This window comes from Talpa occidentalis, unplaced genomic scaffold, assembly GCF_014898055.3.
Source record: "Talpa occidentalis isolate TD23 unplaced genomic scaffold, MPIMG_talOcc4v2.1 talOcc4.4, whole genome shotgun sequence".
Classification (NCBI taxonomy): Eukaryota; Metazoa; Chordata; class Mammalia; order Eulipotyphla; family Talpidae; genus Talpa; species Talpa occidentalis.
In genome coordinates, this window is record NW_023604295.1 from 4105522 (window position 1) to 4132454 (window position 26933).

The following is a 26933-nucleotide window of genomic DNA, read 5'->3' on the forward strand; positions in this document are numbered from 1 at the left end:
ATGAGAACACTAGGATGGTTAAAATAGTATGAGAGCAGACTCACAGACAAAACGTTAAGAGATAAAAGGGACATGTCACTACAGTATGTCAATTCATCACAAAGTCTCAACAACATTAAGTGGGTGGAAGACCTATTAAGAGAGCTTCAGAAACATAAGCAACTAAAGGAAGATGAAAACAAATCCGAAATTATCACTGAAGATAATACATTCCTCTCTCAATTATTAACAAAATAACCAAAGATAAACCAGACACATGGACACAAAGAACATAAAAGATGTGAACAGACCTCCATGACATTTTAGGCCACTACACCAAACAAATATAAAACAGAATTCTCTTCAAGTATATATGGAACATTCTTCAAGACAGAGCACATGGTAGGTCATAAAACAAGTCTCAATTAATTCTAAAGGAGTGAAATTATGATTTTTGACCACAATGTTACTGAATTTGAAATGAACAGCAAGAAAATCCTTTAATATTCTGAAATTATACAGCGTTGCAAATAGTGATGGGTTAACAACAAAAAGGGAAAGAAGAAATGTTCAAAATGAATGATAGTTAAAACATATAAAAACTTGTAGGATGCAGCTAAAGCGATGCTTACAGGAACGTTTATACCATTAAATGTTGTTTAGAGAAGAAAAGTTTAAATAAATAATCTAGGCTAAGCCTTCCATCTTGAGAAGCTATTTTGAAAAAAGCAAATTCAAGAGAACTTGAACAGTCATATACTCATCCAAAAAAAAATTAATAACATTCTAACACAGTATCCTAGACCCCGATAATTTCAATGAACTCTTAACATTTACAAATGAAATGCCAATCTTATAAAAAAGGCTTTCAGAAAAATCATGAAAAAACTCTTCCTGATAAAATTTTATGAAGACAGTGAATCCTGAAATCAACTTAATGAAGATATTAAGACTTTTAGACAAAAATCAATTTACTAACAAAGAAACGAAATTCCTATCAACAGACTAGCAATTTTTTTAAAGATTTATTTATTTATTTATGCATACATACATACATACAAGCACTTGGTACAGTCAGAAGTGCAGGAGGGTGAGAGAATTCACCAGAGACAGAGCGGAGAACAGAACAGGCAGACTGACGAAGTACAATGCTGAGGGGAGCAGCAGGCGGCAGGAGAGGTCTGTGCGCCAGGTGGGACCCTCACCCGGCGGCCGGGGATCAAACCGGCGCTGCAGAGGCCACAGGCAGCTTCGCAACCCGGCGCTCAATCACTGTGCCACCAGGGAGGCCCAGACTAGCAAATTCTTATCAAACTGAACCCAGTAATAATCAATATACAAGACCAAGTGTGGCTAATCATAGGTTGAGATTTAACATTCCAAAAATTAATGACTGTATTAGCAGGAGAAAAAACACACGGTCACCTCAATAGATACAGGAAAAACAACAATCAAAACCCATTCATGGGCCTCCCCGGTGGCGCAGCGGTTGAGCGCTGGATTGCGAAGCTGCCCGCGGCCTCTGCGGCGCCGGTTCGATCCCCGGCTGCTCCCCGGCCACCGGAGGAGGATCCCACATGGTGCGCAGACCTCTCCTGCCACCCGCTGCTCCCCTCAGCAGTGTACTTCGGCCCTTCTGCCTGCTCTGCTCCCCGCTCTGGCTCTGGTGAATTCTCTCACCCTCCCACGCTTCTGACTGTACCCAGTGCATGTATAAAAACAAAACAAACAAATATAATAAATAAATAAATAAAAAAACATGCCTCTATAAAAAAAAAAAACAAAAACAAAACCCATTCATGACTTCAAACAAACAACACTAAACATAAAAACTTAGTGCTACCCATAAAACACTAATTATAAAAATTACTCCCCAACCTGACAGAGGGCTATGAAAGTTATGCAAGTAACATCACACTTAATGCCAAGGGACTGCACACGTGTCCCATGAGCCGGGGAGCATGGGAAAGACACTACTCTCAGCATCACCTTGCAACACGCGGAGGTCCTCATCAGTGTGATAAAGTAAGAAAAGGAGATAAAGACTGAAAGACTAAAACTCTTCAATCGCAGAGGACAACTGTTTTAAGTAGAAAATCCAACAAAATATCAAAACAAGAAAAGCCCTAGAGAGAAATGGTGAATTTAGCAAGGTCTGATGATACAAAGACAATACACAAAATCAACTGTATTTCTACACAGTAGCAATGAAAAAATTAGAAAAATTTTTAAAATTAATGACAAAGAGCATCAAAAATCCTTTTAAAAAAAGAAAACAAAATATGGAGACTTCTGCACTAAAAAACCAAAATATTGCCAAGAGAAATTAAGACCTAAAAACGGATAAACCTTACAAAATCCTACTAACGGTCATTGTCCAAAACAGCACCTCGATGCAACTGTAATCAAAATTCCAGCAGGTTATCCTGATACAAACTTACAAGCTGATTCTCAAGTTCATGTGTAATTTTAAAAGGACATAGATAATAGGAGAAAAAAAAATTGAAACAGAAAATTGATGGACTTAAACTACTTAAACTTGAGACTCTTAACAGAGCTACAGTAATCAACAACACAGTGTTGGTTTAAAGAGACAAACCAAGAGAACAAAGCTCATATACAGCCCTGCACAAAAGAGAGAAATCCACTTTTGGACAAAAGCAACAAGTCAACTCAAGAGAGACAGGCAACTCTTTTTAACAAATGGTGCTGCAACTATTAAGTACATGGGAAACTTCAATCCCTACATCTCATTCGAATCATACTCAAAAATTAATTCAAGAAGGACCCCAGAACTCCAATTGAACAAAGGAGAATCAAAACAGAATGTTTTCACCAACTTGAGGAAAGCAGACTCCTATGCTATAAAACATACTCATAAAAAGTTGAAAATTTCATCAGAAAATGTTCTAATGAAAAAAAACATCCTAAGAAGAATAGGCATGCCATAATCTGAGGAAAAATACTAACATGTGAGTCAAAGGATCTAGACAGCCATTATATGAAAGAACAATAATGACAAGTGAGCAAAAGACTGGAAAGCTGGTCACAAAAGAAAAGCTATGAAAGCTAAGCACAGAGAAGGTGGTCAGTAGCATTAGTCAGGGGGAACGCAAAGGGTGAGGATGTGATGCAACTGGAACCCTCACATGCTGTGCAGATGTGAGAAACTGGAGAACTGTTTGTATTTCCTTATGTAGGCGATATATATGTATACCAGGTGACCTATCAAGTCTCCTACAGGGACCCCAGAGAATGCAAATGCATGTGTACAAGACTACTCCCAGTTATCTCAGTTATCATCATCCCAAAACGAAGAGAACCCAAATACTCGGACAGGTATAGAGGATTAAGTACCACATTTCCATTCAATGAAGACTAGAAGCAGTAAGTCAACTAACTACCTTCAGAGACATGCAAGAATGTGGATGAATTTCCAAAAACAATTTGCTTGTTATATGAAAAAAATAAAACAACAAATATTACAGGATTCCATTTACACTAATTTTGCCTATGAGCAGACGAAACTAACCCTATGATGGCAAAAGTTAAGAGACACGTGGGATGGCAGAAAAGGCCCACAAGAAGTCTCTCGTGGTACAAACAGCTTACATCTTGTTTTAGGTAGAGGCTACATTGTAGTATGTAAAGATTAAAATTCAATAAATGAAACATTTAAAGTAGTATGTACATTTTACTGAATACTAATTATACTTGAACAAAACAGCCTCACTTGAGTCTTAATTCTTGATCCTCTTTAACCACCAAAGGAAAAAAAATAAAGTAGGTATGTTTCACTATGAGGAAGCTAAAATGGGTTCCTGCAACATAAAAGGAGAAATTAAAAGTAAAATAACTAAGAAAATAAAATGCCAAAGATCCTAATGAAGAGAAGTCAAACATTTGTATAGGTGTAGAGAGATTAAGTACCACACTTCAATTCAATGAAGACTAGAAGCAGTAAGTCAACTACCTTCAGAGAGATGCAAGAATTTCCAAAAACAACTCTCTGCTAGGACTTTTGGTTAAAATTCCTAGTATATCCTTCAAAATGTAATCATTTAGTTAGGAGTTTGATTTTTCCTACTGCTGCAGTCTTTATTTCTGCTTAAAGATAAGCAGTTATTTTATACTTGGAAATGTAAGTTGCTAACCGAGACTAAGGGAATTTCATAAAATCTAGTTAATTAATATGTATTAAACATAGGTTAAGATAATCACTTTTGGTTGTAAGAAGGGAAAAGAATTATCTCTTTTCTGCAGTGACCCCCACATAAATAATTTAAAATAACAATAATTATAACTTCATTTGGGAGAACTATGGAGCTCATAGTGTTTTAACTGTGGAATAATACAGCAGAGATTTGAAAAATGGATGGAATGAACATTTTATTTAGTAGGGAAAAAATATATAATGGAGAAAGTAGCAGTATCCTGCATCACAGAAAGATGAAAGATAAAAGTGAGGGAGGTTTCATAGCCTCCATGCCAATTCAAGCCCACCAGCAGAGCTACTGAGAATGCTGGTGAAGCTAGAAAGGATGGGATGGCTGTGATGTGGCTCAGTGGGAAAAGGGACCCTGATTGCTGGGCTATGTGGACCAAGGCAAAAGGACTCAGGTTATCTGCTCAGCATTTTCCATCTCTTCCTTCTGGGGAGCAGGCATAATTTAGCTGCCGGATATTGGGCTGCCAGGAACTTTAGAGAATAGGCAAAATGAAGTAAGTTACAAATCAGCTCTGAGAGACACTAAAGAAAACTTGGTATTACAGTAGCCATGTGGGCAAGCATTCAAGGCAACCACCGCCATCTTCAGTTCACCGGGAACAGACAGCTGGTGGCGGCATCACTAAAATGCAAGGGAGAAAACCACCGCGGGGGGGGGGGGGGGGGGGGGGGGAGCATTTAAAAAGAAAAAAAAACATAATTACAAGGTGTCTGGTATACAGATCATAAACAATCAAATTTCTATATTACATTCATTTTATACTAGAAGCTACAACTTGATTAGAGTATAAGATTTTCAAATACGTAAAATAAAACCAAATCAAAATGATGCCAAAACTGCCATCATTTACTCTTACTGCAATGATATAACTCAGTATCTCAAAAAAGTTCATAGATAAAAACTACTAAAACTTAAGGTTAAAACAAAACCCCTCGGGCCTCCCCTGCGGCGCAGCGGTTGAGCGCTGGGTTGCGAAGCTGCCCGCAGCCTCTGCGCCTCCGGTTTGATCCCCGGCTGCTCCCCGGCCACCAGAGGAGGGTCCCGCATGGCGCGCAGACCTCTCCTGCCGCCCGCTGCTCCCCTCAGCAGTGCTCCCCTCTGCTCCCCGCTGTGGCTCTGGTGAAGTCTCTCACCCTCCTGCGCTTCTGACTGTACCCAATGCTTGCATAAATAGATAGATAGATAGATAGATAGATAGATAGATAGATAGATAGATAGATAGATAGATAGATAGATAGATAGATAGATAGATAGATAGATAGATAGATAGATAAATAAAACAAAAAACAAAACCCCTCACGCTCATGAGTTTGGGGATATGAAATGCCTATTCCATGTCACTGAGGTGCTAGAAATCTGCAATATGCCCAAGGACCATTCTGGCAGTTCAAATTCTTGTCACAAATTGCTTAAGTCAAAAATTCTTTTCTTCCATCAAAAAGATAGAGACTTAAACAACAACAAAAAGCCATTTACTGCAATTATGTCTTCTACTGTTCACAGCTGCAGCACTAGGAATTGTGACTTCCCTACCAACCCAAGCTCTGGGAAACAAAGGTCAAACTTACTGATTCTACTGTTGAAACAAGGCATGGTGATTTGATCAGCTGTCTCAAAAGGCAGGCATAGAGTTTTCAAAATACAGCCTTAAAGAGAACCTTTAAGCGAACACTGGTAAGGCTGAATTATCTTATGAAAGGTAATTCAGGTGAAACCATATCCAGCTTCTGAAGAAAATACATACCCAAGTCATCACGGGAACTGTTAACTATTATACTGATTTCAAGTAAATACAAAATGAGCTTTAAAGAGACAGCTCGTGTAAAAGAAATAACAGGCTCAAAAAATTATGTTTTCCTTATTTTACCCGTTTTCCATCTTTGGTCTTCTTTAAGTTCCAAGTGCCATCTGGCAACTTCTCAAAGAACTTTCTTGCTTTTGGTGCTTGGTCAAGAATATGAGCAGGTGGAATACTCAGGACTTCCACTATTTTATTCATCTGATCTACCTGTGTTAAAAATAAAAATAAAAACCCTGTAATTTCTACTGCAGTACACCCTACTGTGGCCCATAAATTCATTCACTCATAAACAAACAAAATACACATTTCCTGTGTGTCAGGCACTGAGCATACATTAATGAACAAAAGAGAGACAGCTCCTGCTCTCCTGGAGCCCAGCACTGCAGAGGGGGCAGGAAACTAAGCAAATACACATAAATCTAGGTTGTGTCAGCTTGGAGAATACAAAGGGTAGGAGAGAGTTTCGAAATTTCATTTCTGGGGTTGTTTTAGTTAAATAGCCATCAGTAAAATCCCAGAAGCTTACTAAAGGGTGGACCTAATAGGTTTTTTAAGTACAGGTTCCTTTACTCACATACCATACAGTACACTACAGCATACATAAGACAGACCAAAATCCCTGTCAGAAAGAAGTGTGTTTATAGCAGCGGGAAGGGATCATCAATAAACAAATACAGAGCTGAATATATTAGATGACAACTAAGAACTCAAGCGAAAATTAAAAGTGGGATAAGACGGGGTGTTGCAACTTAAAATCGGGTGTCAGGAAAGATTTCACCGAGAAGGTGACATTACAGCAAAGAGCTAGGGCTGTGAGGCAAGGAGCCCTGTGCCATCTGGGGACAGGATTTAAGGTACAGGAAAGACCAAATGCGACGGGCCTGCAGCTACTGTTCCCCTGTGGCCAGAGAGGGCTGAGCGCTGCTGTGGGGTGAGTGCAGAAGCAGTAGGAGGCAGAGAGACTAAAGGACTTCCTGGCTTCTTGAAGGACCTTGGCTTTTATAATGAGTGATATGGACCCACTGACATTTCAACATTGCTTAAGTCCAAGGAAAAGATACCAATTTACAGGGCAACATTATTTATATGGCGGTTACTGCCAAGTGTTCACTAGTTACAGTGAATTACAAAGAAGAATGGAAGAGACAAGTTTGTGACACTACCTATAACCCAGTACAACTCATTAAATTCCTTTAGTCTTTCTTTCCCCATTTATAAATGAATGGACTGATCGAGATGTGCGATGAACTTTACTTTAAAAAGCCACAAAACCCCACAAGTGAACAGTTTTTGAACAAACGAAAGCCCAATTCCTCCAAGTGCAAGGGAGCTGGGGCCTGATACACCACCTCCAACCGTCCAAGACGTCTAAAACCACAGAATGGAAACCCAGGAGCTAGACAGTCGGAGATCTAATTCTATAAACCTAATTTACCCCAAATTATTCAGACTGAGTATCTATCAGCCCTATGTGTCATGACTTCCTTATTCCAAATCATATTTTTGAAATTTATTGCAATGTTCACACCATTTCCAGAGTGGCCCCTCACGTGCCTTAGTTATCTTTTACTGTTGTGATACTTAAAGTCTATAAAATCTACACCAAAATACTTAGTATTTTTAATCTATTGTTCTATCCGACTTTAAAAATCTTACTTCCCATTTCAATTCTAAATTCACTTGTATATATATTTTTAAAATAGACAATATAAGTTAAAAACCGACAACATTTGACTGACTAAGTGACTGAATTGGTAAATGGACATCTTTTCCTAAGAACAACTTTCGGGATACAATGCCCTAAATGGAAAAAAAAATTATGAACCATAAAAAGAATTTTTAAAGTAATTTATCATATACCTCATTGGCTCCACTGAACAGAGGTTCTCCAGTGTGCATTTCAACCAAAATACACCCCAGGGACCACATGTCGATAGCAAGGTCATAAGGCATTCCCAGTAGCACCTCTGGAGACCGATAAAAGCGACTCTGAATATACTGGTATATCTGAAATATATTTCAAAATAGTATTAATTCCAAATTATGGTCAACAACAGGTTATGAACACTGATCTATTAACAGGGGGAAAAGATTAACTTCTAAATTAGGAATTTCATTTACTAATTCAAAAGTAAACTACAAACATTGTTTCAACATTTCAATCAAGTGACCAATCTGGTTGTGAAATGCAAAATATATAAAAACCAAGCCCTTTCATTTAGTCCAACCCTAACTGGTAATCAAGATACATCTTAAAACAAGCAACTATGTACAATTAGAAGAAAGTATTATTAAGAATAATTAACCTCTGTATTAATCATTCTTTCCTGTGGTGGTTGGCACCTGGTTTACCATTAATTTAACTGTTAAATTGAATTTAAATTAGCCTAATGAATGTATTTTCAACAAGAAGGGTCAAATAACCTTAGTAATTGAAATAACCAACTAACTGAAAATTAAGACACTTGTACTATACTAGCCATTGTAATTCTAAATGTAATTTTAATTTGAAATACTATTAAAGCAAAAAAAGTTTTATTTAAAAAGAGAAAGAAACCACCTTGTCTGAACGACTTAACTTAGCCCTCAAACCAGGCAGCTAGCAGCATGGCACTGCTTTCTCACAAAAACCTTTGTGGCTCCTACCTAAAACTCTAGCCAAGTCTCCAAAAATAATCTCATGTCTTCATAAGCAGGTCCACCCAACATGAGGTCTTCTCAAAGTGAACTAAGTCTAAATCAAAGGCACCAGGAAGAAGTACCACATTTCTAAGTTTTTGTAAGCCAACAGCATCAATAAGCCCCTTAATCCCAAAAGACACCCAACCACGGAGATGGCCTTCTTCCCTGCAGCTGAGGAAAGCATGCCTTCCACCTGCCTAGTCGGGTAAGGTGCTGGTCAGGGGCTGGTCAGGTGACCTACAAGGCTGGGCTCCAGAATCCCGGGGAAGTTTTTTTTGGGAAACACACTTGTCCCATCTTCTGGTTCTGATCCAGTTGGCTCAGGCTAAGGCACTACATGTATGTTTTGGAAATGACTTCCCAAGCAACTCTCTGATAGACTCCATAGTCACGAACTCAAGGAGCTGAAGGGATAGCTGTCTTAGTCTGGCAGCAGAGAAGCAGTAGCATTTAGTATTAGATCGGAACATATGATTTGGTTTTAATGGGGAAAACTTTCCCAGTAGGAAATCTCTCCAAATGCCTCTCAGATGGGCATGCATTTCCACTGTTAACACTTTATCACACCTTAACAACAGTGAGCCTCTCTTCATTTTCAGAGATATCTGAAACCACAAGTTTTGCTTCCTATTTCTTTAATTTTTTAAAAGTTCAGTAATCTACATTGTTACCATAAGATAATTTGCAGAAAATAACAAAAACACAGGCAATCCTGTTACATAGCTCTAAAACGTCATGATTAGATAAATGTACCGTACGTAAAGGCTGGGGAAAAAGTGCGACAGAATATGAAATCTCACTAGTTTAGAACAAGAAGAAAATGAAATAGTAAGATTTGAATGTCAGTTGCACTTCTGTTCTTTTTAAATGAAGTTTTAATGCTGTCCAGTAAATAGGAACAGTGCTTTAAATGAGTAAAATACTATCAAATGGCAACCCTAGTTCCTTTCAGGAAGGGAACATGTAACTCCTGATTTACATGCTAAACACACTGCTAGAATAGTTTTCAAAATGCCAAAGCAGGAAAAAATTGCTTTCCTAGATTAATTAAACCTAAATGTATTTGTTGCTATGGACACACTGTTTTCAGAAACTCAGCTTGAACATGTGCCAGGCTATATACATTAAAGAAAATTTTTTTTACTTATTTATTAAAACAAGATGTCTATCACTATGCAATTTCTTTACAATTACCGTGTGTAATACCAAATTATCTACATTTTTTTAACCCATCAATCACTTTTTGAGGAAAAACACCTCTCTTGATCAATCTTAGAAAATGCTTTACATGGATTAAATGTTCTAGCACTATAATTTCTCCAAATTTATGCTACAATCTCGATTGACTAAATCGTCCAATATTTATCCCTTTCCTCTTAGTTGAAATCCACTTTGAAAAACCAGTATATTCTAACATAAAGTATTACTACTATTTGCATTTTATTTAAAAGATATTTCCCCAAATTTATCAGTACAAGGTAACTCAAGTGCTACATTTTAAAGATAACCACTGTGATTACCTCCAAATTGTACAGTAACAGTAACAATGGCTAGCGATATAGTACAGAAAATCAGGAACATTTCAGTATCTACCTACACTGGTTTACCTCATTCTACTTTAATTTCCAAGTCCTGACATATACTCACCCTCTGCCCCAGTTGACAAGAACTGCCAAAATCAACAATCTTGATTGCGCTGCGTTTGGGGTTACAAAGAAGGATATTCTCAGGTTTTAGGTCACAGTGAATGATACTAAGTTCTGGAGTCGCGAGGAAAAGCAGTGCAGTGCACATCTGTTGTGCAAATTTTCTTGTTAGGTTCAAAGAGACACCTCGGAAATTGGTGTTCCTCAACAAATCATAGAGGTTGTAGGACAGCATTTCAAAAACTAAACAGAGATGGTTTCGAAACATAAAGTGGCGTTTTAAATGCACTGAAAGAAAAAAAAAAGTTTCATTTTCAATTATACATACCAATAAAATGCATGCACCCTCAAACATTCAATTGTTTGATCAATCAATCTAACAATTATCATGTCGAATGTACAGTGAAAATCAAATCAAAAATAGGAATCAGCGTTCTGCGGTAGCAGAAGAGTCTTTAATCAATTAAGATTATCTAAACTGCTTGTCTGAGAAATTAAACAGGTGTAGTATCTGCCAATAAGCAGGACAATGCAAGTCATACCTCCAAAATGTCTGTTAACAAAAAAGTAAGCCAGGACTGAAAACATAAGTAGTAACGTAAGACACAACACTGAGAATGTGAGGGTGATTCCACCCCAGTTTATGAGAGACGTGCTCCTTGCTTCCTCAGAGCCCGACCTCACCACAGAGGAACCTGGTCGGCAGCCCCGCAGTGCTCGGCAGCCCCCCTGGGAAGGCCTGAAGACATGCGGGCTTCTACTTTGCAGGGCTTCAGGTCTCACCAGCAATCTTCTGTGATCACCACCAAGGAAGACCTAGATTGTTTTTCTTTTAGGCAAAGCAGATGTCTGGAAGCCGCTCTTTGTGAGTGCTAGCAGTTCATAATCTAGGCGCCTACCTGGACATCTCAGTCAAGAATGAAAGTCTGGGAAAACTTCAAACTTCAACCACAAGAAGAAATTGTAAGTAGGTTTATGAATGGGGAGACAGTCTAGAATCTATCTCTTGCTATCACTGTGGACCCTCCTAAAAATGCTTAGTACTTGCTAAGCTGCTCTAAGACTGAGCTTCGAGTGTCAACAGGGACCTCGCATCAGATGACCACTCAATAAACCGAAACAGTGCCCCCACGGTGACAGGTGTCACTGCACTAAACTGAGAATCTGAGCACCTGAAACGCCAATGGGATGACAAAACTACCATTTGTGAAAGTCACCTCCGTTCTGGTCTTTCAGTATCATAAAAGGCTTCTCTGCAGACTGTCTGGAGAACTGTCAAAGCACTCTACCTGGGCCCGAGAACGAGGGTCCTTCTGTGCCCTGCCGGCGGCAGGCTGGAGGCAGGCTGCCACCTCACTGGAAGCACGTCAGGGAGCAGTGCACTGCTTTAAAAGCAGTTTTCAAAAACAACAACAAAAATTTCTTAGATTAGTGGAACTCAGAATCTACAGTTAGGTAAGTAACACACTATAAATACTTCTTGGCTCCACAAGGTTCTAAGGCACAACTCAGGGCCTTAGAACTGCAAATAAAAAAAAAGAATCTGTACAGTGCTGAAAGCGTGTAAAGCAGCTGCGCTCCATCAAGGACGGCATGGGTCTACAACTCAACACACACAGCCCGTGTGACGAGCGATACAGACACAGCCCACGCCACAGCTTTCATCTGATCAAGCAGCAGCCACCCAGGCAGTGGGAGGGCAACAGGGTCAGAATTCCACTGTGATTCTGAAAATCCCTCAGAAGCTCTGGAATTAGAATGTTCTTCCACTGGAGGATTGGTCCCCTCAACCTCACTGCGCCCCCCACTCATAACTGAACAGCCACCCGGTGCTAAAGCTACTGCCGGAGAAACGGGAGCACAACGTGTCTGCTCAGCCTTCTTAACTGAGCTCTGGGGAGCATTGAGGGTTGGCGACACTCGGTTCTAGGCCCAAATTGCATTTTCTCTTAACTAGACCACAGGAGGTAACAAATAATCCAGACAAGAAATTCTACTACATGGTAAAGAATTAGATTTAGTTCAAAAACTTAACACTATAAAACCCACTCCAGAATTATATTGATCAATTACACCAATGACTTCCTGACACTATTAAGGGATTGACTCTATTAGTAAGGCCGTGTCTAATTCTGAAGTTCATATATTTCCTTTTGTTATCCAGTTTCTTGAGACACCATGCGGTCACCAGAGCCCTGGAGGACAAGGCACCAACAGTGCCCAGCAAACACCGCAGTGCAAGGTGCGAAGGTTAAATACCACTGCTATGAGCAGAGATTATAGCAGGTCTCTAAGGAGAAGAAACCAAAGAGGGAAATTAATAGTATAAATTCAACTTTTTGTAACAATGGAGAAGGGTGGGTGTTTCATAAATGCAATCCGCGTATCTCTAAACCTTACACCTTAAAATCTCCAATTTTGCTTCTGTCCCAGGGGATGGGCAGAAGGAGACTGAAAACCACAGCGTTCTCCCCTGTTTTCTTATAAAGGAGTTTGCTAAATAAAATTTCACTTTATATTTGTTAGCTGAAGCCAGCATTCCTAAGCATGAGTTTCTAGGTATACATGCCTACAAGAGCTGCTGTAATTAACTGACCCCAAGGTCTCTACCTTAATTGATGACATCTGACATTCATACTTAGCAGCAATTTGTTTCCTGGTGATACACAGAATAAAAGAGTCTCACAATCATTGGTGTCTAAGATTTGATTAAAACTAGTATTAAAATAGTATTAAAGGAAATATAATTAGAAGATGTTTAGGTCATACACCAAGAAGCCTTAGAGTTCACTATTTTCATAATACTTCTGTCTCCTTGTTTTCAGAAGGAACCAAATGACAATGAAATACAGGTGTGGAGTCAGGCAGAGGTGGGTTCAGGGCTTCACTCCAGAGCCCTGGGACTGAGGCTCTGTTATTCCTTCCAGGATGGTTATGCTTATTACAGATAATGGAAGAAAAACACAAGAATGTGGCAGAGTTCAACAAGTGCTGGCTATTACCACCTTTTTACTGTGGTAAGTCTAACAGTTTCTAATGCTGTCCCACTCACAAACAGCCTGAGAGGCAGTTGATGCTTAGGCTCCAAAGATGGTTCTACAGCCATTAACAACATATTTGCTTACTTCTGACTCCTCAGCTATATTAGAAATGCTTAATGTCACCAGAAAGAGGACTTTCTAAATAAATGTACATCATTTTAAGCAAGTAAATGGCGCTTATAAGTTGGGGGATGGAGACACTCTTTTCTCATTTGTTTCTAAACTGTACATTACATGGGATGCACATTGCCCAAGATTCCGTGTACTACTGCCAGGCCAAGCAGCTTATGTACATCTATGCTTCCACGGCCAGTAGGAGTAAACAGCTGAATTTTTAATCAGTATCTTCATGATAAAATCAACATTTTCATTAGAAAAAAAAAAAAGCCACTGGCTCAATCTGTGCTCAGGGCAGGGCATGAGCTCTGCTTACCTATGTAATATTTCATTTCAGTATCGTGTTTGTTCATGAGCTCAAGAAGTCGAACTTCTATCTGGGCCTGATTCAGGAAAGCCTTCTTGTTCTTTATTATTTTAATGGCAACCCATTCTTGCTCCACACGATCATATGCCTTCACAACCTAAGAGAGAAAAGATGAGTAATTCTCTATTGCATGAACGGTAACAATTTCACAAGAGTTTACAATTCACCTTCATGGCACGTTGACCTCATTCTCACTTTAATGACTTCCAAATCCAGAATTCCTATACATTCCCAATTCAATACCCTCTGATTATTAATCACTTTAAATCAATCTTTTCAAATTGACTTTCTTTTGCATACTTAATTACACAAGATAGAACTTTAACTAATTTGATTATTTTTTCTTCCTTCAGAAATAAATTGTGAATCTTAACAAGTGCCTTGGTTTTCCAACTTTCTTACTAATAAGACTATAAAACTGGTTTAAATTCCAAGGATTTATGTAAAATATTTTAAAGGTCCCAAGTGATCTGAAAATGTGATAACTAGATTTTTCATAGATTAAAAACATAAGGATATAACAGAAGAATTAGTCTACACTAAAAAAAAAAAAAATCAAACACAAATGACCACGGAAGTGGCATGGTATAAGCTAAAGGCCGTAAGTAGGGGGTTCTGATAGTTTTTAAAAGGGAACCAAGGCTAAGCAGAGTGCTCACAAGCAATCAGCATGCATCTCTTTTATTTAAAATTTTATTCATTTAAAATGATTTCCATACCACCAAAAACATTTCCATAAAAAATGGAGAATCAATACACAGATTAAAAAAACAACGCTGTATCTCTAGAAACCAGTAACCACCACCTGGTGAAGTGTGGGTATGTGTATAATACTATGCACTCTCTTGAATAAAGTCTAAGACACTTTCCAGTATGTAGTCTGAGAACCACTGAATGAAAGGAAGAGAATGGAATCATACCCCACGATCTCCATCAGCCAAGAGTAAGGACACTGTCAAAGATAAACAGTACTGCTGAAGTCAAACTAACGAAAAGTGCAGTTTTCTCTGGTTTCACTCAATTCTAAAAATATTACTATCGTCTTTCAAATTAGAGTTTGCCCATGAATAAATGCCCACCAAGTGGTTTTGATAATCTTCTGCTTCGCTGGCTATACTGACTGACCAACATCACAGCCCAGGGCCCAGATCCAATGGACAAAGGCCATTCGTGGGGACCCAACTATTTACTGACTTAGCAAATAGTTAACTGGCTGAATGCTAAAGCCGTGGTTTTCAACCTTGAATTACACATTCAGTAGGTAGCTTTAAAAACCAGCAATGCCCAGTATCCAGTCAGATTCTGATTTAACTGGTTTGGAGTCTAAGCATTAAACCTTTATTTCTCCAGGAAATTTCAATGTGCCATCAGGACAGACAACCATTGGTTAGATAAATGACAGGATTTGGCACAAAATATAGAGAGAACATGACCAAGTCAGTAAGTTCTGACCTGGACACACCTCAGCCAGGCAGAGAGGCATCATGTGGCCTAGTGAGATGAAGTGTGGTGTGAAACAGGCCTATGTTTTAGGAGGTTAAATATGCTCACTTGCTCTTAGGAAATCAAGTACGAGAAACTTAAAGCAAAGGGGAGGAGAACAACTGCCTCTGAGCAGAAGAGGGAGTATTTCAGAAAAGGAAGCTTAGAGAACAGGCCAGAGTTTCAATGGTGGATATTATGAAAATTAGAATAAATAATCTGTTGAGACAATGCCTGAAAGTTAGTGTGATTTTCCAGATGTAGAGAGCAGTCCCTATACCAAAGGCGACCACAGCCTATTTAAGAGCTGGGCCTCAGATATGTCTCAGTCCCTTAAGAGGCTTTGATAGAGAAGCAGAAGCTGCTGTTAGACTTTCATAAAGAGGGACTCCCAAACACTGAGAAACCCCTAGCTCAGAAGAAAAGAGGGTGAGCAATGAAGACAGCAGCACTCTTAGAGCCGGTGGGGGGGGGGGAGGAGCTCTGACACCCCTCTTCACATTTACTTAACATTTCCTAGCTTACATTTCTCTGGGTCTCCCCCTGAGGCTGCTAATGGTTCACAGTACACTTTTTGCCCACAGCATGATTAGATTAACACATGATGAGATCTTCCTACAGGTTGAAAAGAAGCATATTTTGCTTTCTCTCAAGACAGATAAATCAAGAGCACACCGATCCCGTAATTTTGAAAAAGCATAGAAAAACAGGAAAAGGCACTTCAGGAAAATTCATTTTGAACCTCACTCTAGTCTCATCACTGAAAAGTAAAAAAAGAAATATTTAGATCACAGGTCAGTAGCGGTCTCGCTGCACAAAGGTTGAAAGGCAAAGGAGACTGGGATTAACAGTAAATCAAACTTCAACAAAACAGCTAAAACCTGATGAGAGAGGAGGATTTATAAGTGGGAACAACTGGGGAACCCACCATCAGAGAAAAGGTGTCTCACAAGTGCACTAGAAGTTGTTTCTGGCCACAACTGTTGCAAGAGACTCACTTTTAGGGTCTTATGCTTTGTATAGGCACTGGGCAGGCAGGTGGGAGGGAGTCGTGGGTGGAGATAAGAGGCGAAGAATGAAGAGGGAAATATAGGTCCATCGGAGCGCCTCCCCCACCCTCCTTGGTAGAAGCCACCTGAATGTTCCTTCCCATGAGAATCACCCCAATCATAGTGTTAGCAATACTGGTGCTATGAGGACAGAAAGAGGAGACCCCAAACACTCTCTGCTCACTTCAAGGCTTCATACAGTTAGAAGATGAGTTGGGAGGAAAACCCAGGGCACAGCCCACGGATTTTCCAGCTCCCAAAAAGTGAGAAGGCATCTGCTGTGCCAGCTGAGAATGTAATTCTCTCCTCTTCACTGGGTCAGACAGAAGGGCAATTATCTCTAGCACATGGACTGAAGGATCATCCACAGACTCTGCAAAGCCGGTATGAAAGCGGCAACACCGACTACTGGTGATTAAAATCAAGCCCTCAGTCATTCACAGAATGGGAACTTGGTGACTAGTGAGAGGAAGGAAAGAGTCTCGCGCAGGCTTTCTAGCTGACATGGTTTCTGAGCTTTGAGAACAAATAATCCAAACACATTCCGGCGCTTACAAACACTGAGAGCGTGCTACGGAGGAAAAGGGGTTCGCAGCCTGACCCCCCAAGCCTGGCCCGGGCCCTCACCTGCCCGAAGGAGCCCTTGCCGATGAGGGAGTCGATCTCGTAGCGGTCCATCCACTTCTCGCCGTTCTTCACGATGTAGTCGTAGTTGTCGTCGTCGTAGCCGTCGTTGTAGACCTTCCGCTCCTTCTTGTGGCTGGAGTCGTCCCCCTGGCCCTGCTGGTGCCGCCGCTTCTTCTTTGCATAGTAGACCTGAAAGGCAGGCGGGGCGCAGGATGCGTGACTGGGGGGCCACGGCCTTGGGGGGCGGAGCGCGCGGACGCAGTGTGGATGGGACAGACAGACATGCTCTTAGCAGGAACCTGACAACATGTTGTAACATGCAGGAAATGGGCTCATTTTTGTAGGTGTGGCTTGAAATACAGAATAATACTGATGTGCGGCGAACACTATCTGCAGTAAAGTCCACTTTGATACTGTGATATGTTTTATAAATAGATGTCCCACAACTGGCTCAAGTGCCCCAATTCAAGTAGGGGAGCAGCATCTGACAGAAGTTTCCCCTTCAACTATGGCACAATTTACAGTCGGGTGGCATCGATCTTAAGAGCAAAACATGAGACATTCTGAAAAATGTAAATGGTGATACAATCAACAAGCGCCAACCAAAACAAAAAAAAGAACATTTTCATCCTCCACATGTTCAAATTCTCTCCTGGACCCCTTGTAGTTAATTCCAGCTTTATATTTGATCTTAAGGCAAAAAAAAAAAAAAAAAAAAAAAAGATTTTTAAAATAAAAGTTTAAGTGTGTATGAACTTAAAGTAGAAAGGCCCTCTGAGATATGCCCAGTGTTTAAGTTTATAGTAACATAACTGTCAAGTGGAAAAGGCACCTCCCCCCACCCCAAAGCACACACAATAAAGGCCATCCACAACATGGTTGATCTGCCACATATCTGTTTTTCTTCTAAGTGAGTTTCTAAGACTAGTAAAGGTAATAGTTGAAATAGTTAAAAATAATAGCTGGACTATCAGTATCCAAAAAATGCTAACGAATTTAGAGGTAATTATAAGTCACTTTAGAATTTACATAGAAAAACTTTAGTTTACCAGGTGGCAAAACAATTAAAAACAAGTTTCAACAAAACTATTAACAGCATTAACAGTAGCTTTGTCAAAACTTATGAGATGTAAAGTTAACACAAATAAGTTGTTAATGATTTATTATTTTCAGACAATCCGAAACTAGTGGTGCATCTCTCATAACACATTCACTGTGTACAAAATACACCTCAGAAACGTCCCTCCCACTGAGTTCATCTTAATTTTCTCTTGCCACACTGTACAGCAATATAATAATGGCATTAAACAGCATAGGGAGGGCCTCCCCGGTGGCGCAGCGGTTGAGCGCTGGGTTGTGAAGCTGCCCGCGGCCTCTGCGGCGCCGGTTCGATCCCCAGCTGCTCCCCGGCCACCGGAGGAGGATCCCACATGGCGCGCAGACCTCTCCTGCCGCCCGCTGCTCCCCTCAGCAGTGTACTTCAGCCCTTCTGCCTGCTCTGCTCCCCGCTCTGGCTCTGGTGAATTCCCTTCTGCCTGCTCTGCTCCCCGCTCTGGCTCTGGTGAATTCTCTCACCCTCCCGCGCTTCTGACTGTACCCAGTGCATGTATAAACAAAACAAACAAATATAATAAATAAATAAAAACATGCCTCTATTAAAAAAAAAAATAAATTAAAAAAAAAAAAATAAACAGCATAGGGATACAATAAAATTTATATATGCATAAGAACACCTTTTGAGTTAAATGGCTCTAAAGCTGGTAGAGGATAAGCTTTTAGTGTGCAAAGATGCAGGCTGGAAGAGTAAAGAAAGCAAAGGCAGATCCACTGAAGAGTTCATTTAATAATAAAGAGTTATTAATAATAGTAATTCATTTAATAATTAATGATGGAGCTAGAGTTTAGGCTAGAAGTGGCAATCAAGTCAAAGTTCTAAGAGACCAAAAAATAATTTTTAGTGGCAAAAAGCACCAAGTTAAAATGTAAGTAATTCAAAGTGCTGTCTTTTATCCTGATTAGCCCATCTAAAAGGCTCTCAGATATCTCACAATGAATGGATAGAGATAAAAGAACACACACACAATTTCAAAAGAATTTAAAACCACACGACTACAGACAGATCAAATAAACTAAGCCAAATGCCTGTTAACTGGGTATTAACTGTATCTCAGAGTTTCTGACACCATGGCAGAGGAGAAACTGATATATCTAAGCAGAATGCTAAAACACGTATTTTCATAGTTGTTGTTCCCTCCTCTTACCTTTTCTTTAGAGAAAAATTATTATAAAAATGTAACTCAGCATTTATTTTTACAACTTTGGGGGAAAGGGAAGTTATCCAAAATTCATTTTTTTTTTTGCAGTCCTCAATAATGCATCTTCTTTCTCCCACTTAATTACTGTAATATTCTCTTTAAATTACTAATATACCAGTCTTCATAATAACCATAAATGTAACAACACTGGGGATACAGAAAACTTCAGCATGTTTAAATAGGTCGTTAATGACTGCTTCTGACAGCTTCTCCCCCATGCACTATTGCAAGATAGATTCTATTATAACATATCAATAGTCTTACCTCATTAATATGCTTGTATGTTTTGATCAAGTCAACAGAAAGTTTTCTCAGGGGAGCAGTTGCGGGATCACGGAAGGTTTGGGGCATCCGCCTCTGTAACATGACAATATCAGGCATCACCTTAAATAGACAGAAAAGACTAGCACTTTAACTATATACTGCACTGGTATAAATTCCCCTCATCTGTATCCATTTTTAAAATAACAGGTGCATTAGAAGATTATACATTGTCTCTTTCACCCCATTCAAATGAAGACAACCACTGGAACAAACAATAAAATATAAGAGAATATGCCCAGCCGCCCAGGTTGCATCCCTGGCCCAAGACACACATATTGCTGCCCAAGAAGGCTACTTTTCAGCACACAATCCACCCAAGGAAAGAGTCCTTCTGAATTAGTCCCAAAGCTTGACCTGGCAGGCAAAGGCAAACCAGCATTCACAGGTTCACAGGTGACTTCCAGAGTCTGAAGACCCAGGTTCAGCTGGCAGCACAGAACTACCTGGCCATGGGGTCAGCTGTGTCCCTACAGTTGCTGCAGCATGAGGGCTCTCTGACTGGCATGTGCCCCGTCGTCAGATGTCCGCACTCATTTCTTTAACCCAGTAAAGTGTGCCCTCCTGTGCTGGACCCTGCCCTCCACACGCCCTCCCCCCAGCCCTGCTTTATTTCTCTCCACATCACTGATCCCACCAGCTGACATGCCACACACACACCCACCACCAACCACCACCACCACATGCATTTACTCATTCGCTGCTTTATTACTTCTTCCATCTTCCACTACAAGGAAAACCCCATAAGGCCACTTGTGTGACTTGTGTTCACTCATACTCCCCTTGCCTAAAAGAGCACCTGGCACACAGGTGTTTAATATATATATTTGTCGAATCAACAAATGAGTCCATCATACCAATGCTGATGACGACACTAGGAGAAGACCACCAGTGAGCTACAGCTAATGAAACTTTCTTTTAAAAGCTCATTTCAGGGCCTCCCCAGTGGCTCGGCTGTTGAGTGCTGGGTTGCGAAGCTGCCCGCAGCCTCGGCGGCGCCGGTTCGATCCCTGGCTGCTCCCCGGCCACTGGAGGAGGGTCCCACATGGCGCGCAGACCTCTCCTGCTGCCGCCCGCTGCTCCCCTCAGCAGTGTCCTTCAGTCCTTCTGCCTGCTCTGCTCCCTGCTCTGGCTCTGGTGGATTCTCTCACCCTCCTGCGCTTCTGACTGTACCCAGTACTTGCATAAATAAATAAATAAATCTTTAGAAAAAAATAAATAAAATAAAAACTCATTTCACTTTACTTCAGAAACTCCTCAATCCTAAATTGGCTCTTTTCCCATCCGGTAGGTTCAACTCTGAGCTTCCCACTGGCCATTTCCATCTAGGGGATTCTGGGGGGGGGGAGAGACATCCTCAAAGCACCCCCCCAAGAAGGCTGAGCAGTGAATGGCCACTCTGTGCCAATCCGATACACAACTGCCACCATGTGTCATGCCTCAGTAAGGAGGTGGGGGGGGGGGGTTGCGCACAAAGGAGCTTCTTGGAATCAACACATTCAAAACCAAAAATTACATCAAGGTGCCCAAGTCATGACCACTGCCCACCCTGGGTTACGGCCTCGCCCACACAGACATTTGTACCAGAAAGCCTGGTGAGAAAGAGGCAGCTCCCTCAAAGGACACGTGGGTTCATCTGCAGGGCAGAGAGAGTAAACACATCCCACCACGGGCCCCCAGAAGCGCGGCCGTGCTGGGGTAATGGACTCAGCTCAAGCTGACCTGCACGAACAAAGCAGCAGCACAGAAGGCCGGATGGAGATGGGGGCCAGAATGGGCAGCATGGCCAGTGCTGTAACGGGGGCGGGGGTAGGGGGACCCCAGAGGTGTCCCAGGGGCACGTCTCCTTACACAGATCTGCATGGTCTCCCCCACTGCCCTCAGATACTGAAGTGCGCCACCCAGAGACTCAGTCGCTGAGTTCTGTACTCGGTAGCAATGCCCCTTCTCAGCATCCTTGCCTTCTAAAAAGGACTAAGAGGGGGGAACCTCAGTAATTTTTGGTTATTTGCCTGAATAGATGGAAGCAGTAAGAAAATCTGTATTATTCAAATAGTTTTAAAATAAACAGCAGGAACAGCGAAGTTCTTAGCCTCCTTCCACTTACCTTTACACACTACACTGCTCTCCCCAGAGACTGGCCGGGCCACACAGACACCCTCAGTAGTTAGCGTGTCAGCTCTGTGTGAAGTCATGCTCTGAGCATGGAAGGTAAAGAAAAGGTTTCCCCTAACAAATTTCCTGTTTTACTTTTCAAGCCCTGGCACTGCCTTCCTGCAAGCCACCTACTCAGTGAGGCCATTCTTGGCCTACTGGTGTGCAGCCTCCCCTGGAGGCTTCCTAAAGCCTGCGCCCACACAGTATCTCACTGCTACGGTCAGGAAGGTGGCGCGAAGCCTGCCTGCTGTTGGGAGCAAGTGAAACACTGAGGAGCCTAGTAAAGCCCAAGGCAAGTAGGAGCAGGGATGTGCTGCCCACTAGTGTGAACATGCGCATCTCACAAGTGTCTCCTCTGATCTTGTCCACAACCTTGTGACAGTAGGGGACGTTCTCGACACTTTACAAACGCAAGAGTTGAGTCTCTGATGCCAAATTACATGACCAAGGTTCCACAGCCGGGGAGAGGACAGGCAGAAGAGAGCGGGCAGTCTCCGGCCTGTGCCCCGCTCAACAGGACTCCAGGCGAGCCCTATCCATGCTAAGCCTATATTCCCCTCTCAGCTGAGTCAGCTTTAGACTATTTGTTGGGCAAAATAACTGAGTCATACACAATAAGTGCCAATAAAATAAGCATATGCACTTATTAGAATTAGTGAAATACAAAACTCTGTATATTTCTTTACACTTTTAACTTGGCCATTTACAATTCCACTGCTTTTTCAAATGCCTGAAGAAGGAAATAGCCTACAGCTTTCCAGTAGTAATTATTCACTCAAAACACCAAAATCACACAATCAAGGAAACAATTTTAACTGTCTTGTACACACATGAAATTGGGTATGAACGTAGCTTTGAGTAAGGGTCTACTCCTGCAGTCAATGTGTGCGTACCATGTGCTTGGCAGTTGACAAAATGTTGCTAACTTCTTCCACAACTGGCCAAACTTGCTTACAAGGCCAAATCAATTAGCTAACTCTAAATACATTATTTTTCTTATATACTTTTGGCAACATAAGTTAAAACAGATGCATTCTGTCTACAAAAACTGGCCTTCAGACCAGACTGTATTTCAGAACTTCAAACAGTGCCTTGTACAGAGAAGGGGATCAAAATAAATGAAACGAACAAATTAACGTCTACAAAGTAAGCAACACGCCCTTCACTAGTTTTCCTTGTGATTTCATGTTAGGTGACGAAATCTTCTGTGTTGCCATAAGCACAAATCCAGGATGAGAATGTTTCCAAACACTCAGCTGCACAGCCATAGTTGGACTCAAATCCACTCTCAGCATTTGCTGCTTTCTCCATTTCCTGCTTCCTACAGTCAGAAGGCAGCGGAACGCAACTAGCTCTCTCCTGTGCTTCCGCAGTGGGCACAAAGCCCAAGGTGTTCAGAGGACCAAGTTGTTCACCAAGCTGCAGATGGGGAGTCCCCTCTCCTGTCGCCCCGCCGCCCACCACAGTGTCCTCCCTGCCAAAAGGAAAGTGGATGGGCCACCCTCCTGCAGCCTCCCTAGGCTCCAGGAGTGAGGAAAGGCCACACCCCACCCTTCACATCTGCAGCTCTGAGAAGGCACAGCTCACAAAGCCAAAGAAAAGTAAAACAGCAGCAGCTCACAACTCCTGCTTGGGTCAGTTATGAGAGTGGAGATCTTTTATCCCTGAGAAGATTCCATAGTGTAAACTCCAGAACTTTATTCAACAATTGTTTTATTTGTATTTACCTCATTTTTCACATATAACGGAGAATTAGATACACAAAGTTCTGCCTTGTCTGCCATTCTGAGCACCATTAATAAAGCTCAACAGCAGCACAGATCTGGTCACTGGCACAGGTCAGGAACCATGAGAGGCGCCTGTCTACATTCACAGCCCAGAGACGCGGCGTTCAGTGCTCCACCATGCTCTCTAAACTCACTTCACTGCTCTTCGCGTTTCCTCAATTTATCTTTTGAACAAAATCACATTTAAATTTGTACCAAACACATTCATATAAGAAAGATTAACTAGGAGAAATAAAATGTTAAAGGCAATTTATTTCAATTTACTTGCACAATAAACCTTATTTAGAAGACACTGATAGGATGATTAACCAGGAAAAATGGAAATCAAATAATGAAAACTAGAAGGTACTTGGGGGTGGGGGATCTTGTCTAAGATTCCACTCTTACACCCAGGGAACAAAGAGAAGGGCCCATGTGCCTGGCTCTGAGGCACACACCAGATGACGAGCCGAGACCCTGAGCCACACCACATGCTCCCTTAGCACGCATTCTAGTGCGTCACACCTGAGCGCCGAGGAAGTCTCCTAACGTGAGCACGTATTAGGCTCAGAGATTTCTGAGGTCTGGCAGAAATAGCTGGCAGAATATTGTTACTTAAAAAACAGTCTTATAACATATGAATCTTTAAAAATATTTTACATTGTAAAATGGAAATATGGTGAATCATCTCTTGTTTTAAAATAATCCACAAATAAGATATTAGTTGTGTCTAAAAATAGGTAATTTGCTAACTAAATTACCTTCTACAATACTAGAGCCATAAAAATAACTTTAAAAGACTGGAATTCGTCTAGCCTCCACAGATGCCAGGTATTAGAACTAAAAGGGCAATGCAAGAAGGAAGTCTGGGTTGCTCACACACTCGAGAAGTCACAAGTGGAAGCTCAGTTCTTTTAGCAGTAAAACTGACTAAAAATAGGCACCTGCCTGATGGGCTACCCTGAACAACAGGAGAATGAATCCACACATACTCTGTTTCTTTAACAGCACAATGCAAACAGGTCACTGTGCTAGTATTATTTTTTTTGGATATATAATTTTCTTATAGCACAAATTAAACTCTTTCCTAACTTAAATGTTCTGACCAAATGTTCCAATTCTCACACAAAGAACTTCTCAATTTACTACATCAAACAAATTCTTAAATCTGCCATAATTCATCTTACTAGCTACCTCACTGTGAATGCCATTCGCAGGCTACATACATTTTAGAAATGCAATACAAGCTTAGTGACTGACAAACTCTGGTAACACATTCGAGGGTTCCCTGCCCCTTCATGATGTTACTTAACAGTAGTCAACTGCTCAGTAAAACTACATTACTGGATTAGAGAAAACAAACTGCCTTCAAATAATCCAGTGTAAAAAATGCTTTCAATTTTTCCTTGTTTTTGATTATCACTAATGACCTAAATAAGTAGTGACAATCCAAATTCCTAAGCACATGGACATGCAGCCACTGGAGTGCTCATCACACCCACAATCCCACAGGGGTAGAATTCTAAAACCACAACTAGTAAGATATACTCTCCTGAACCCAAAATCAAAATAGTGGATACAGCTAATTCAAGAAGATAGTAAAGCACACATACAATTATATGTGTAATACATACATACAGATATGTACACACACCAATGTGCATGCATAAAATTTGGGCATTATTCTCTACACTATGAATTTGATGGACACACATTTGCCAAATCTCTAGTCTGAACAGCAGAATGAACAGGATGGTTACTTCACAGTATACTTTTTTCTTTCTAATTTTAAGAAGTTTCATGTTTATTTTCATAAATGTGTGTGAAAGCAGTTTGCAACAGCATCAATTAGCTCTCTAAGTTTGCTACAATGGAACCTTACTTGTTGTTACTTGGAATCTTATCTTGCTTTTCTACTTAAGTATCTACCCATAAAAATAAGCTTTTTTTTTTTTTAACTATACTCGTTAGAAATAACTTTTTCCCTTCCTATTCCAGAATGAGTATCGCTTTAATTATGAGACTATTTTTAATTAAATGAAGTACAAGAAAGTGGAAAAACCGATAAACTTTTTAATGCAAGCATCTCAGTATCGTATTGACAATCCAGAATCCCCTGTGACCTTTAAAACTGAAAACCATGAAAGCATTTTGCCCATTCATTATTCCACCATTTAATGGAATGAACCATCATTACAACAAATCATTTTAAAACATCATGAACTTACCTGGTTAGTTAGAGGTTGCTGAATCTGGTCAGAATAAGATAAGGCAGAAACCTGTTGGTCACTTATGTTTGGCTGGCGACGGTCACTGTACTGATGTGAATGGGGCATCTGTCCAGCCATCTGAAGGCCAGCAGCATGGAATGAAAATGACGGTGCAAGCCGAACAGATGAAGGTTTGCATGCTGAAGTCTCTCCTCCTACAAGATAAAAAGCAAGGATTAAAGGATGCGTTCATATACTAATATTCTATCTTCTGACCTATGCAACAGTCCTTTATATAAATAAAGATGGTAAGATGTTCAAAAATATTAAACACTTTTAAAATTACAAGCAAGAATATGTCACAATGCTTGTATGTTAAATGGTATAAAATTAAAGTGGAGATCTGTAAGTCTATAAAAAGAGAAAATCTTAAACATTTTTGTAAAACAAGTTTAACAATACCTATATGCTTGTTTTCACATAGGAGATTTTCATCATCTAACAGCCATAGTTATATAAGTAATTTCTGAATTCTCAAAGGCATCTCTAGTGGGTCAGCTTCTCAGACACCAGTTCAAAGGATCACTGCTGAAATGCGGCTTTGTGCCTGCCGAGTGTATGGTGATTGGAACCCTCCCAGGTGAAAGACTGTCCTAATGGTGCTCACCACCGACACAGGTAGTTTAAGGTTGAACATACAATACACGGAAACAAATTCACAAGATGCTGGATTCCTCTGGACTCTTCCAACACAGTCCTTAAAGAACTAAACCTGGCAACTCACCACAAAAATGATCAAGCAGTAACTATCCCACAGGAAGGCTGGGACCATGGTCATGATACTTAAGGTACAAATGGAAAATGAACATGTTGGTCCATAAAGGTATTTGGTAGTTAACTAATACTAGTTGAAGACCTTTCTTATAGTCAACCAAACTTATAATTACACTCTAAGCCAAATGTAGGTCAATAAATTTGGTCTAAGCCAAATTTAGGTCAATAAACAATGCACCAGGGCCTCCCTGGTGGCGCAAGGAGTTAAGATGCAACCTGCGGACTGCTGTCTGCAGTCACTGCAGTATGAGTTCAATCCCCGGGCAGGGAGCTACCCACATGACACAGCAGACCTTTCCTGACTCGCCCG

General features: G+C 40.7%; 1 protein-coding gene across 7 annotated transcripts in view; it reads right to left on the reverse strand.

The window, feature by feature from the left end:
- The window catches only part of DYRK1A (dual specificity tyrosine phosphorylation regulated kinase 1A), a 122180-nt gene that overhangs the window by 11580 nt on the left and 83667 nt on the right, over positions 1-26933 (reverse strand). For 6 of the 7 annotated variants that reach the window (XM_054700275.1, XM_054700274.1, XM_037524946.2 and 3 more), the window contains 7 exons: positions 25808-26004; positions 19600-19719; positions 17021-17209; positions 13812-13959; positions 10339-10625; positions 7870-8016; positions 6076-6216 (listed from right to left, as the gene is read on the reverse strand). In XM_054700275.1, the coding sequence (XP_054556250.1) occupies positions 6076-6216; positions 7870-8016; positions 10339-10625; positions 13812-13959; positions 17021-17209; positions 19600-19719; positions 25808-26004 (1229 nt within the window). The remainder of the gene's footprint in view (positions 1-6075; positions 6217-7869; positions 8017-10338; positions 10626-13811; positions 13960-17020; positions 17210-19599; positions 19720-25807; positions 26005-26933) is intronic. The other variant, XM_037524948.2, reaches the window with a different exon arrangement.